At 34.3% G+C, this 13716-nt stretch overlaps 1 protein-coding gene and 1 pseudogene across 5 annotated transcripts in view; both read right to left on the bottom strand.

Moving 5' to 3' along the window:
• Positions 1–757: 757 nt before the first annotated feature.
• Positions 758–10734, bottom strand: LOC111379624 (annotated as a pseudogene).
• A 139-nt stretch (positions 10735–10873) lies between these two features.
• LOC111379631 (probable F-box protein At2g36090) overlaps positions 10874–13716 on the bottom strand; it is a 5044-nt gene continuing 2201 nt past the window's right edge. Inside the window, exons 1-2 of one of the 5 annotated variants that reach the window (XM_023003049.1) lie at positions 13446–13621; positions 10874–12423 (exon numbers count right to left, since the gene is read on the bottom strand). In XM_023003049.1, the coding sequence (XP_022858817.1) occupies positions 11133–12230 (1098 nt within the window). In that variant the 5' untranslated portion in view covers positions 12231–12423; positions 13446–13621 and the 3' untranslated portion in view covers positions 10874–11132. Of the gene's footprint in view, positions 12424–13445; positions 13622–13716 lie in introns of those variants that run through there. The other 4 variants (XM_023003051.1, XM_023003048.1, XM_023003052.1 and 1 more) reach the window with 4 other exon arrangements.

Genomic DNA, 13716 nt, shown 5'->3' with positions numbered 1-13716 from the left:
CAATTTTGATTAAATCAAAATAATATTTCACGTCGTTAGGTATCGTGGTCGGGAACCTAATGGGTCACATACAAAAGAGAATTAGAAGATTGTAATTTGTCAATTAATTAATTTAACTATCGTTGGATGAATTAATTAATTGGGTTGGTTATTTATAGGCCCGAATTAATTAATTGGATTAATTAATTCACGGACCAGATTTAATTAATGAGTTAATTAAATATTGGACCGGGTCATGCCAAGCCCGTTGGGGCTCATATAAATAAGTGATTAGGGTTTACAATTTTGTAGAGAATTCATTATTCTTGCTAGCACAAGAAGAAAATCATAATCTTGTAATCTTGTTCTCCGTGTGGATCACCGTTAAAGACTGGATAATTGGACAGCTGTGGAAGACAGATTCAAGTTGCTGGAACAGAGACATGGCAAAGGAGTTTGTAGATCTAGAAAAAGGTATGACTTTTATTACAATTTCTATCTAAACACAAAAACGATTCTTGGTGGGAATCGAAAATTGTTTTTATTTTCGCTGCGCATGATAAATAGATTCCCAATAGCTGGTCCCACTTTAGGCTCCAAATAATACGAGGAAGAATGGCTGTCTTTTCTTTGTGATGTCAGACCTGTAATATTCAATAGATTGATATTTCTCGTCTTCAAATGTTCCGACAACATTTTAACGACTGTTTTAAACTCAGTCGATGCTTCAGATGAGAATGATGATGAGTTCAAGTCAGGTAGTGTTTGCCGGTGATAGCTACCACCAGTCTTCTAATCCCCACATCTGTTTATAAGAGCGATATATTAAGTGCATGTTTGGTATAATAGGAAAAGATTTGAACTTATTTTTCTACTTTAATATTGTCGAGAACTATATCTTATTAAGGCTACATTGAATATTGGACAAATTAATCAAATTGGATATATGCTAACGCGATAAGATGCCATGGTTGATTGAGAGTCAGAAGCACCTGAAATGTACGGGAGCATAGTTTCGGAAAAGGTATGGATCTTTGTTGTGCCTATTTCATGGCTAATCCAATGAATTAATGTCATAATTGACCTCTGGAATGCATTTTCTACGCCCATCTTCATCTTGATCTCTGCCCCTTCTTGGAAATAACAACCCCTAATGCAGCAGACGGATTCAGAGTTTTAAAAATGGTGTGTATGTGAGTAATCTTTTAAATATGTAAAAATATTAAGGCAAAACTTTCCACAACAGCATCAAAACTATACAATAAGTTCCAAAGATGCACGATAACTCAAGGGAAGCATAAACTGAATTGCCGTGTCCATATATAAAACTTTTTTGTGTGACACAAACGCCCTAAGAGAATCGCTTTCCTTTTTGTTTTTATTTTTTGTTAATTTTCTTCGGTTTTTGGGTTTTTTGGGTGAGAATTTAGACTCTTGTCAACTTTAACCACAAAATTTCCATAATTGAGGAAAAGGGATAGCTTGGTTTTCTATCATTTTACATAACTAGTTATGAGAACGTATAAGCTAGGCTTTTACCAAGATTACCTAATTTATTATCCAGTTAAAGAATAAGCAAGTAAAAACCATAAAAAAAAAGTAAAAAGAAAAAAGAGACTAAATTCTATTAAAAATTAACTAAAACAAGGAAGAAAGAATACTCTCTGACAGCCTTCTCATACCTCCACTAGTGCCCATTAGAGCTGGGCATGGTCCGATTCGGTTCGATTCTATTTAAATTCGAATCGAACTGAAAATTTCGGATATTGAGTAAGTGGAATCGTCGGGTCCAAATATAATTATGGAACTGTTTGGGGTCGGTTCCATTCGGATCGGTTCGATTTCGTACCATAATTACATTTTTTAACATTTAGAACAACACTACATAAATACAACTAATAAAATATTCATTCATATCTTTTACAAATTAATAAAATCCAATTGAAAAACATATAAATAACAAGTTGTCCAATAAAATTAATTTACCAACATATAGAAATACCAAAAAGTAGATACTAATACTAAAATATTGGCAATCCATATCAATAATTCATTTGCTTCAACCTTCAAATCTACATAATTTTTTTCTTGAATTAGAAGTCATAGAGATAAAATATTTTTAAGTAATACCAATACTTACCAGCTATTTGATTTAATCATCAATTGCTTGACTTGTCATACGAAGAAACTCTACTCCTAATTAGTTATTTGGGTTGGGTCAAGCTAGCTAGGCTAGGACTTGAGAGAAAGAGTATTGATCAATCACATAATTAGTTAATTTGTTTAGAAAAAATTAAAATAATTTGATTTATTTAATATAAAAAAATATTAAAAAGATTCAGTTCTTGATTTAGAAATGAGAACCGAACCGTACCCGTCGGTTTTCGATTCATATATCCATTTGGGTATTCAACTTGAGAAGAACGGGCGGGTTCGGTTTGATTCGAAATTTTTGCCTAGCCCTAGTGCCCACTATTGAAAACCAGCAAATCCGCTCCCTTCCACCGAGCAGAGCTCCAATCTATTTGATTCAATTCAATGTCATTTTAACATTTTTGGGACTACCAGGAGGTGAACGACTCTGTAAGAGCTCTGTAATACTCAATTGTGCAGTTGAAATCTCTAAACTTAAAAACTAAAAAAAGCCAGAGTGCTTTGTTATTGGGCTCCCGTTCACTTCATAAATTGAACTCTTATTGGTAATAGCAGAAGACAAAATGCATAGATGGGACTCCTACCGGTTTCTTCCTCTAGAATCTCCCATAAACAATATCCTACGATTTTGAAGCTTTTCCAACATAGCTTTTGCATTGAATCAGCTCCATGTCGAAGAAAGACAACGTAAGAAAATATTGCAAATTCGCATTGACATTAGTGTCTTGTGAAAGTTGCACAATTATCGTCACCTTTCAATTCACCACGATAGCTGAGGAATGCATGCCCTAAATGGCTAAACCCACAATCCAAACTTTGAAAAACAGAAAAAACAGCTCAATATCAAATTTATTAACAAAAATTCAAGGAGACAAACCGGTTTGGATTCTGTTATGTTTTTAAACTTAAAACATTCAGAATCGATCTTTCGAAAAACATTAAAGAATTGCAGAAAAATAAAAGAAATTAACACCAGATATGTTTTGTCCTTTTAAAAGGGCCCAGCTGTTTGATTTTGCAACCTAATCACCCGTTGAGCATCTTTCACGAGATTAAGCTCTAGATCCACTAATAACGAACAAGAACAGTGTAGAAATGTATGAAGAAAATGGAAATTTCTTCGAGTTTTTCTTGCCTCTTGACACAACAACACAACACTGCTATTACACTCACAGATTGCACAAAATAACCATTTCTCTACATGAAGAACAGAACATTATCAATAACAAAGATCGATTTCATCTAAAACAGCCAAACCCTAGTTTTCACTCAGAAAATGAAGGATAGAGAGAAAAGACAGATAGTAAGACGAAGAGACTCAAAAGAAAGCTCTAGAATAGTCAATGAAAGCCAAGACCCAGTGTGTGTATTCGTATTCATCCAAACAATCAGAGGACAGAGACTTAGCCACATGTACGGCTAATTTTAATTCTTGAAGAGGTGTTTTATCAAAACACGTTTTTCTCATACTTGAAATAACCATAGCAACCCGGTGGAGCATTTGGCCCAATTTAAAGAGGCCCACGAAGCCAAGAATCAAGTGAGGCAGCCCACAAATTATTAACAATCTCTACCTTGCTGAACTGATTCTTTTTCTTTACTAATGGATCTAGAATCTATATCAACTTGAGTTCATTTGCTCGAAGTACCTGAAAAAGAAAAAAATTAGTTAAACCTTATCAATAGAAACTTATTACAAGTTCTGAATTTATCATATCATGTGATATTCAGAATTTTCAAACAATTCTTAAATTTATTTAGAGGTAACACCTTAGTGCCCAAATTAGTAGGATTAAATTCTGTGGGAATCTTAACCAACTTGATTAAACATTTTTCTACCATATTTCATACAAAATGAAATTTTATGTCTACATGTTTAGTTCGATCATGATATACAGGGTTTTTACTAAGGTGTATAGCACTTTGATTATCTCTATATATACTAATAGAATTGTTTGCAAAACCAATTTCATTAATTAAGCCTCTCAGCCAAATGCTTTCTTTAACAGCATCACATGCTGCAATGTATTCAGCTTCTGTAGAAGATAAGGCGACTAATTTTTGCAACTGTGACTTCCAACTTATACAGCCATCACACAAAGTGAAAATGTAAGAATAAGTTGATATTCTTTTATCTAAGTCACTAGCAAAATCTGAGTCTGTATACCCTTTCAGTTTTATCTCTTCATTGCTCTTTTTGTACATTAATCCTAAATCAGATGATCCTTTCAAGTACCTTAACATCCATTTCATGGCAAGCCAATGAGTTTCACCAGGATTAGCCATAAACCTACTTAATACACTAATTCCATGTGCTAGGTTAGGCCTGGTGCAAACCATAAGGTACATTATGGAACCTACTGTGTTGGCATAAAGTATTTTCTCTATTCTCCTTAGTTCATCATCTGTTTTAGGTGACTGTTCATTTGACAACTTAAAATAATTAGCAATTGGAAGAGTGACAGGCTTACATTCTAACATAGAAAATTTTTCAAGAATTTTCTTCACATAGAACCCTTGTTTTAGTATTAGTATGTAGTTGTTCTTGTCTCTGTCTATCTCCATTCCAAGGATTCTTTTAGCTTGTCCTAAATCTTTCATTTCGAATTCAGATTTTAACTTTGATCTAACAAATTCAATCTCAGTTTTATCATTACAAGCAAGCAACATATCATCAACACACAATAAGAGATATATAGATTCAGCTCCACCTGAACCTTTGTAGAACAAACATGAATCATAGTTTCTTTTCACAAAGCTTAAAGTTTGCACAAAAGAATTAAACTTCAAATACCATTGCCTAAGGGCTTGTTTAAGCCCATAAAGTGTTTTCTTTAACAATCAAACTTTATCTAATCTAGGTTTTACTTCAAATCCTTCAGGTTGATTCATGTATATAGTCTCATTAAGGTCACCATTCAGAAATGTTGTTTTAACATCAAGTTGTTTTGATTCCCAGTTAAAGTGAGTAGTTAGAGCCAATAGGATTCTGATTGTAGTATATTTGGCAACTGGGGAAAATATTTCATTGTAATCTATACCTTCCCTTTGAGAAACCTTTGGCCACTAATTTGGCCTTATACCTCTTATTTTCTGTATTTGAGTCTCCTTCTTTTATTTTAGAAATCCATTTACAGTCTATAACCTTTTGATTTTTAGGTTTATTAACTAAAATCCAAGTTTTATTTTTAACAAGTGAATCCATTTCCTCATTCATAGCTTCCTTCCAAATCTTAGAATCAAGACATTTAATGGCTTCATCAAAGGATGTAGGTTCTGAATTTAAAGAATTAAGAGCAGAAAATAGAGTGACAAATTCTTCACTATTAAACCTGCTGGAGGGAATTATGGTTCTTCTTTTCCTATCTCTAGTTAACTGATAATCAGTAAGAGTATTATTTGATGTTTCAACTTCATTTTCAGACTCATCATGCTCATTACTTATTTCAGATTGAACAAGCTCCACCTCAAAATTATCATCTTGATTTACAGCATTCTGTGTTTGAGTTTCCATGATGGTTTGTTTAACATGTGCATATTCAAGAGTTTTAGGGTCTCCAGATTTGATACAAGGCATGTCATTTTCATTAAAGATGATATCTCTGCTTATTATGACTTTAAAACCATTTTGTTCTTTAACCCACAGCCTATAACCTTTTGTTTCCTCCCCATATCCCAAGAAAACACATTTTTGGGATCTAGGCTCTTGTTTGCCTTCATTCTTATGAGAATAGGCAGCACATCCAAACACTTTAAGTTTGTTATAATCAGGTGTTTTTCCAGACCACAACTTTTCAGGGCGTTGACAATCAATAACACTAGATGAACTTCTATTTATTAGATAAGTTGCAGTATTTAGGGCTTCACCCCAGAAAAACTTAGGAAGACCAGAACTGTATAACATACATCTAACTTTTTCCAAAAGAGTCATATTCATTCTCTCAGCAACTCCATTTTGTTGAGGTGTGTATGTTACAGTTCTATGTCTAAGAATTCCAAATTCTTTACAAAATGAATTAAATTCAAAGTTACAAAATTCAAGTTCATTATCAGTCCTCAGTGCTTTGATTTTCTAGTTCGTTTGATTTTCAATCATAGACTTCCATTGTTTGAAAATCAGAAAAGTATCAGACTTTTGTTTTAAGAGAAAAGTCCATATTTTTCTTGAAAAGTCATCTACTATCAATAGATAAAACCTAAATCCACTAAGTGTATTTACTGATGCTGGACCCCACAGATAAGCATGTAAGTAATCCAAGATTGAAGTAGATTTATGAATTCCAATTTTAAAATGCAATCTTTTCTATTTTCCAATAGTACAATTTTCACAAAATTCTAATTTTTCAATATTAACACTTCCAAAACATCCAAGTTTGTTTAAAATGATTAGACCTTTCTCTGAAATGTGCCCCAATCATTTATGCAAAATTAAGGACTTATCGGAAACATGATTTGAGGCTGTGGTACATTGGCTTATTACTGGTTCAGCATAAATTGTGTAGATGTCATTTATTTTTGAAGAGGAAATAACACATATGTCCCCTAAGGATAATCTCAGAAGACCCTTGTATATTGTGATGTTATATTTTTCATCCAATTCTCTCAGGGAGATTAGATTCTTTTTCAGTTTAGGAACATATCTAGCACTTTCTAATTCAAGGGTATAATTGTCAGTTAACATCAATTTTATCTTCCCAATACCCTTTATTTGACAATTCATGTCATTGCCCATCTGAATTTGTCCTCCATCGAGATTAACAAACTCAGAAAATCACTCTTTAGTGGGGCACATATGGAAGGTACAACCAGAGTCTAGGACCTATTCTTTTGAATCGCTTCTTTGGGTGTTCACAAGAACAATCCCTTGAATATCAGGTTCATTATTGTAGGCCACTGTTACAGAACCATCAGTGTTGTTTTTATCTTTCATATATGAGATTTTCTTAAAGCAATTCTTTATTAAGTGTCCAGTTTTACCACAGTAATAGCATTTTCTGATCTGGTCCTTTAGTTTCACTTGGTTTTTGTTCCTATCTCTATTTCTATTATTCTGAAATTTTCCTTTCTTGGTTGAATTAAAGTTGTATTGGATCTGTTTCTTATTCTGATTCAATTTCTCTTTCATATATAGCCCTTCACCAAACTTAGAGTCTTTTGACTCGGTTTTCATTTCAAGTTCTTTATTTCTAAGGGCTGCAGTTATGATATCTACTGTAAGAGTCTGCCCCCCATATTCTAAAGAATTTCTAATGTCTTTATATCTCTCACTTAGAGAGTTTAATAAGGCAACTACTTGTTGGTCACTTGAAATCTCCTCATCACAGTTATCTAAGTCCTGAATCAATTTAGTGAATTTATCTAAATTTTCTTCTAGGTCAGAAGATGGATCGAATCTGAAATTGTAAAATTGCCTTAGGAGGTAACATTTATTAGGCATGGACTTAGTTAAGTAAAGATTTCCTAATTTTGTCCATAGAGTCTCAGCAGAATTGGCTTCTGCAGAAGTGGAAGCTTCTGCAGAGGCAGTTTCTCCTACTTTTCTAATTACATTGTCTGATAGAGTCAGTTTCTCCTACTTTTCTAATTACATTGTCTGATAGATGAAGAAAAATAGTATTCCATGCAATATCATCTAATTCTTTCCTCCTATATGCACTAATTTCAACAGCCCATGACCCATCTAGGGCTGCAGCACGTCTTTGCTGCAGTAAGAGGGCTCTTATCTTCTGGCGCCAGAGAGTGAAATCTCCAGTGCCATTCCATGTCTCTATGTCTAACTTATATGAAGTGGACATGATGACAAATATAATTGAATAGCATGCAATTATGCAATATACAGTATGAGTGATTCGGGCAAATAAGATAAACAACAAAACAATTTATTTTCTGCATTTAACTACCTTATTTACAGGCTTCAAGATTAACTAGAACACTGTCTAAATGATAAGAGAGAGTCCAGAATTATACCATGAAACTGAAATTTTAAAATTTCAGTTTAGGAGTGATCATACTTAAGCCAGGGAAGGAACCAGGTTGCAATGCACACTGCACAGATCAATGTATTTCCAGAACTCGGAGTCAACTCAGCAGGAATCGGAGCGAGTCAACTCAACTCCTCAAACTCAGTACGAGTCAGAACACCCAGTTGAACTCAGTTACGATTCAACTCAACTCGCCAAACTCAATATGAGTTAGGGCAACCAGTTGAACTCAATTATGAGTCAATTCAAAAAAATAGAGGAGTAGAATTTGAGGACCGATTTTTCAATTTCCTTCACAAAGACCAACAGATTTCAACTAAAGAAAGGTTTCGAATCTTTAATCACCAGTTTTGTACTCAATCCAGTTAACAAGAAGGAATTTCAGTGTATTAAAATTTTTTTTTAACAAAACTTGAAACCTAGGGTTTCAAAAAAGATAGATCTGAAATTGGAGAGAGGAAAAATTAAAGAAAATCAAGAAACTGGCTCTGATACCACTGTTATGTTTTTAAACTTGAAACATTCAAGATTGATCTTTCGAAAAACATTAAAGAATTGCAGAAAAATAAAAGAAATTAACACCAGATATTTTTGCCCTTTTAAAAGGACCCGGATGTTCGATTTTGCAACCTAATCACCCGTTGAGCATCTTTCACGAGATTAAGCTCTAGATCCACTAATAACGAACAAGAACAGTGCACAAATGTACGAAGAAATTGGAAATTTCTTCGAGTTTATCTTGCCTCTTGACCAACAACACAACACTGGTATTACTCTCACAGATTGCACATAATAACCATTTCTTTACACAAAGAACGGAACATTATCAATCACAAAGATCGATTTCATCTAAAACAGCCAAACCCTAGTTTTCACTCAAAAAACGAAGGATATAGAGAAAAGACAAAGAGTAAGACGAAGAGACTCAAAAGAAAGCTCTAGAATAGTCAGAGAAAGCCAAGACCCAGTGTGTATGTATCCGTATTCATCCAAACAATCAGAGGGCAGAGACTTAACTACGTGTACGGCTAATTTTAATTCTTGAAGAGGTATTTTATCAAAACACGTTTTTCTCATACTTGAAATAACCACAGCAACCCGGTGGAGCATTTGGCCCAATTTAAAGAGGCCCACGAAGCCAAGAATCAAGTGAGGTAGCCCACAAATTATTAACAGATTCTAAAGAACAAAACTTTAAACTAGTACCGTGTAAAACCTTGGAAAAAACAAATAATCAAGTAAAACATTTGAATCATGCTACAGTGTTAGAATAATTGACATAATTATTGACAAAATGCTACACAACACTCTATCATTGAAATGTTTAAAATATAGTAACCTTTTCCATCAAATCAACCCATGCCACCTAAGATTCTGACATTGGTTCTGGTATTATTCTTTTGGCAAAGTGGTTTACCTCAGAAATTTTCCATCCATAGTACTCCTACCCAATCGAACTATGCCACAAAAATTCAGCATTTTTTCATTTTCAACGAGGAATATGTTTATGTTACATTAACAAAACACCAGAAAATGACAATAAAACTGTTTCTTGGCATAAAAATCTGAAGCCTAATCAAACAATTTCCAGAGCTACGATTGTGCAAGCAAGGGTTTTTATCATATACTCTTTGCACATATCCTTGGAACTCATAGTACCTTGTACAAAACCAAACGTTAATCATTTCGTACAAGAGAAATATAAGAGATTATAATTTTGGATGACAAAGAACAAAACCTGGGCAAGTTGCAGTCTTTCGGTTGCCAACGCCACTTAGTGTAGAAATTATTAGGCGTGCCATTTTCAGAGCATCGAAATCCCTCGTCCAAAAGAACATACAACACAATTGATCTCTAACTTAAATGGTAAAATTATCTAAAAAAGTAACATTTGATGTAATTAAATGTAACTTCTTGATTTTTGAAATAAAAGAAATTTTTCTTCGAACAATTTTATCATTTAAGTGATGCACTGTGTGAGTGTTTTGGGGGAGACTCAAGAGAATCGAGAGAACTTGACACTCGGGTGGGGGTGTGGGGTAAGTGAAATTGAAAATTCGTTGTGGCCCGACAAGATTATTTGAATTTCAAGAAGAAAATGACATTTACAGATGCAAGTACTTTAACGATTAGAGTCAAGGGCTCTAACTTATTAAAATGTAGCAAGTAGGTACATCTCCTATTTCTTTAGCGATTGTAGGCCCGTCTCACAACACTTTTAGAAAGTTAAAAACTGCTTTTGAATATGTTTAAATACTTTTTGTGAAGTGCTTTGTTATGTTAGAAAAGCTTTTAGATGAATTGAGCTTCTTGAAGCAAAAGCCAAACCCCTACCGAATTGGCCTTAATAGCAATGTGGTTTCTTTTGACTATTAAAAGGAGAAATAGACAATATACGTTAAGCAAGGACTGGTTAATTACTAAATAGAAAGGCACAGGATGTCGGTGCTTTATAAAAAAAATGAAGTCGAAAACCTACTTTATATAATTTCAATAAGTTAACCCAACTATAATTTTTCCTTGCATAAGTAACAGCTTGAATACAAATTGTCTTCGTATCTATTTTCGGTCCGTCAAATAACTCAACTGATGCCCAGCCCGAGGTTGTCTGCAATGGCATTGTTAGTATTCATGCTTCAAGAGATTGATATTGCAATTATGTCCTAAGAAGTCCTTTTAAGATCTTCGCCACGAAAAGAAGAAGAAGAAGAGGACCACAAATCAAATCAAAATGGAACATTAATATTTAACAGGATAAAAGAACAAAGTAGAATAATCCAACTTTTATTAGGATGTAATGATAATAATGGACTCACTCAACTATTATTTCTTCAAATATGACACAACTCTTATTCCAATTACAACTTGATGGTGTTTTATATACAACACAAGAAAAGCAGGAAAACTGTGACAATCCAAGGAAGACAAATCTGGAATCTTATTGCAAACAAAATTTGAGTTACATACGAAAAGCGAAAAAGAAATTTTGTTAGACGACAGTATTTGGCAACGTAGAATTCACAGACAGTAGAAACAAAAACTGATGCATGTCGCAATGCCACCTAGAATCCAAAGTCTGTCTAACCTGTTTTCATATCGCATCTTCTTCTCCTTGAGCTCTGTTTGTACCTTCAAGTACAAATTGCACGACTCAAGGGCTTCGTTGTGATTCATGCTCCTACGGCAACTAAGTGCTGCTTTAAGGATGAGCAAACTTTTTAGACCATTGACATGAGAACCATTCATATCCTCAAGTTGCATGCTTAGTTCCGTCAACTTGATAATTGTTTGGATGCCTTCGCCCTGAGTATGGATCACCCTGAACTTCATGATAAGGATACATTCGACTATTTGACAAGGAAGAATATCTTTGGCGGGAAGAATGGATGCAAATCGTACCACAAAATCCTTGTCTGTCGGCCAATGTCTTTGCCCTCCAAGTGGGCTCCAACTTGATAGATTAGCAGCCTTTTTTATTTTTCTGTTTACTATAATCCAACTAAGCCGGATGCCATCCTGGAGCTCTTGCCAGAGCTTTCCATCTTTTCTCTCTTTTTCAATGGACATGATTGGAGGCAGGCCATCAGAGACTGTAAGTGTCACTTTATCTGAATATGCAAGAAGATCAATACGAAATGGACAGTTGAAAAACCAACCATTAAAGCCATCTGCATTCGGGATTCCCCATAGGACTTTTGAACATATTGTTTTGTCTTTATATCTGATATCCATTATAGACACAAAATCCAACGGTGAAATGTTTTCGAGTTCATCCACGTCACCATAGTATTCAGCTTCAGTCAACTCTTCGGGATACTCAAAATCGTCATTCCATCGAAATTCAGGAACCTCGTTTACAATAAGGGGAAAACAATCTGCATAAAATTTTTTGAATCCACCAATTGACATGATCAAACTTTTGACATCATCCCGATCAGTAGAAGGCCACATAGAAGAGCACACATTTTCCCATAATCGCTCTTCCTTTGAAATAGAGCAGAATGTTGCACAAGCACAGGCAGCACTGGCCAAAGTCGCACCATCAAGACGCCTAAGTATGTCATAGAAAAGATCGCTGCTCAATGATGCCATACTTTCAACTGATGAAATTGACATTATGAGTCCTTCAGATCATCTAAAAAAGAAAAATTCGAAGTCTGTAGTTGAGCAAAAATGAAGAGAGGAGATTATTTGACATTTGCCCTTCTTTTTGTTGTCTCTGTGCCACTTTCAAATTATTTTCACCAGAATCATCAACTCACTCCAAGAACAAGACCTTCATCTGGTTAATACAACTATCAAACTATGGCTGTCAAAAGGAAGGAGATTTGGTTGAATTGTTTGTTCGATTCCATGTTATATGGTATCTAATGGCTAGCAATTAATGAAGGATTTATGGCAACATGTCAACCCTAACAATCTATGGCTTTGAGGACGAAGAAATCCAATGCCGTGACTTAGCGGGAAAAAGAAGGTGTAGGCAGGATAAAATTAAAGAGAACAATACAACTTTTAACAGGCTTTGATACCATTATTAAAATCTATAGCTCCACATAAACAGCAATATCTAGAGAGACTTTGGACGAGAGTAACAGTATTAAAGTAAACTCAATCTCCCAGCAAATCCGAAAGTGTACAGGAACCGGAAAGACACTACACAAAGAGAATTGCTGAGTCGCATGATGTGTAGTTAGGTTTTATTTTGTTCTCCCAATAAGTTTACTTCTACTGTCCTTTTAGCTGGAGATAGTTCAAGACTCATCCTAAGTTTGTATTTATTTCATTATTAATAAAAATGGCACCTAGTGTGGGATAATTAAAGAAAAAATAAGCTCTTAGCGTGAATTTCCCTATAGGGATATCCTATTTGTAGCTCTCACTCCAAATCCCACTTAACCTAATTTGGCCTAAACCTAATTACCTATTTCATCCAAGATAAGTACAGAAAAAGGGGATAAAAAAATCCTGTTAAAATTTAAATCACTATCTACATCATAAATCTCATACATGGTTTGAATCCTAATCAGTACTTCATTTCTTGGTTTACCAGAACATCATCCATTACCTCCCAAAACAAACCCTTGAAAATTCAGAAATCGATTAGTGCCTAGAAAAAGCATTTCCAGGTAGATAGTAATTTGTTTGCATAAAATTAAATTGGCGTAATTAGTCAAGAATTTCGAGAAGTAAAAGCAATCACAATGTCAAGCAACAGCAGAGAAGGAAAAAAAAAGGTTTCTACTTACACAAAAGCATGAAACTCAAACCCCAAAAAATTGAAGATTAAATAATCAAGAAAAACCCAGTAAACAAGGAAAAGAGAAAACCCACCTCACAGAGCAGCACGGAAATACTGAAACTTGATCGAAAGTGCAATTTGGGGATTTCAGTACTGAATAATAAGAATTAAATAAGTAAGAAGTTGAGAAGAGATATATTTGTAGAGCAAGATAGCGTGTTAAAGGGTCGCTTTCTCAATTTTTCCAAAGATCTCTCTTTGTCGGGTCGAGTAAATTTCTGGGTTATCGAATCTGATTCATCAATGTTTATCATGACACGTAAGGATTGACGAAGAAAAGGTGTGGACCCCAAAGATGAGCAT

Source organism: Olea europaea, unplaced genomic scaffold (assembly GCF_002742605.1).
Source record: "Olea europaea var. sylvestris unplaced genomic scaffold, O_europaea_v1 scaffold2011, whole genome shotgun sequence".
Taxonomy (NCBI): domain Eukaryota; kingdom Viridiplantae; phylum Streptophyta; class Magnoliopsida; order Lamiales; family Oleaceae; genus Olea; species Olea europaea.
The sequence above is the reverse complement of the archived record's forward strand: the minus strand, read 5'-3'. Positions and strand labels throughout refer to the sequence as shown.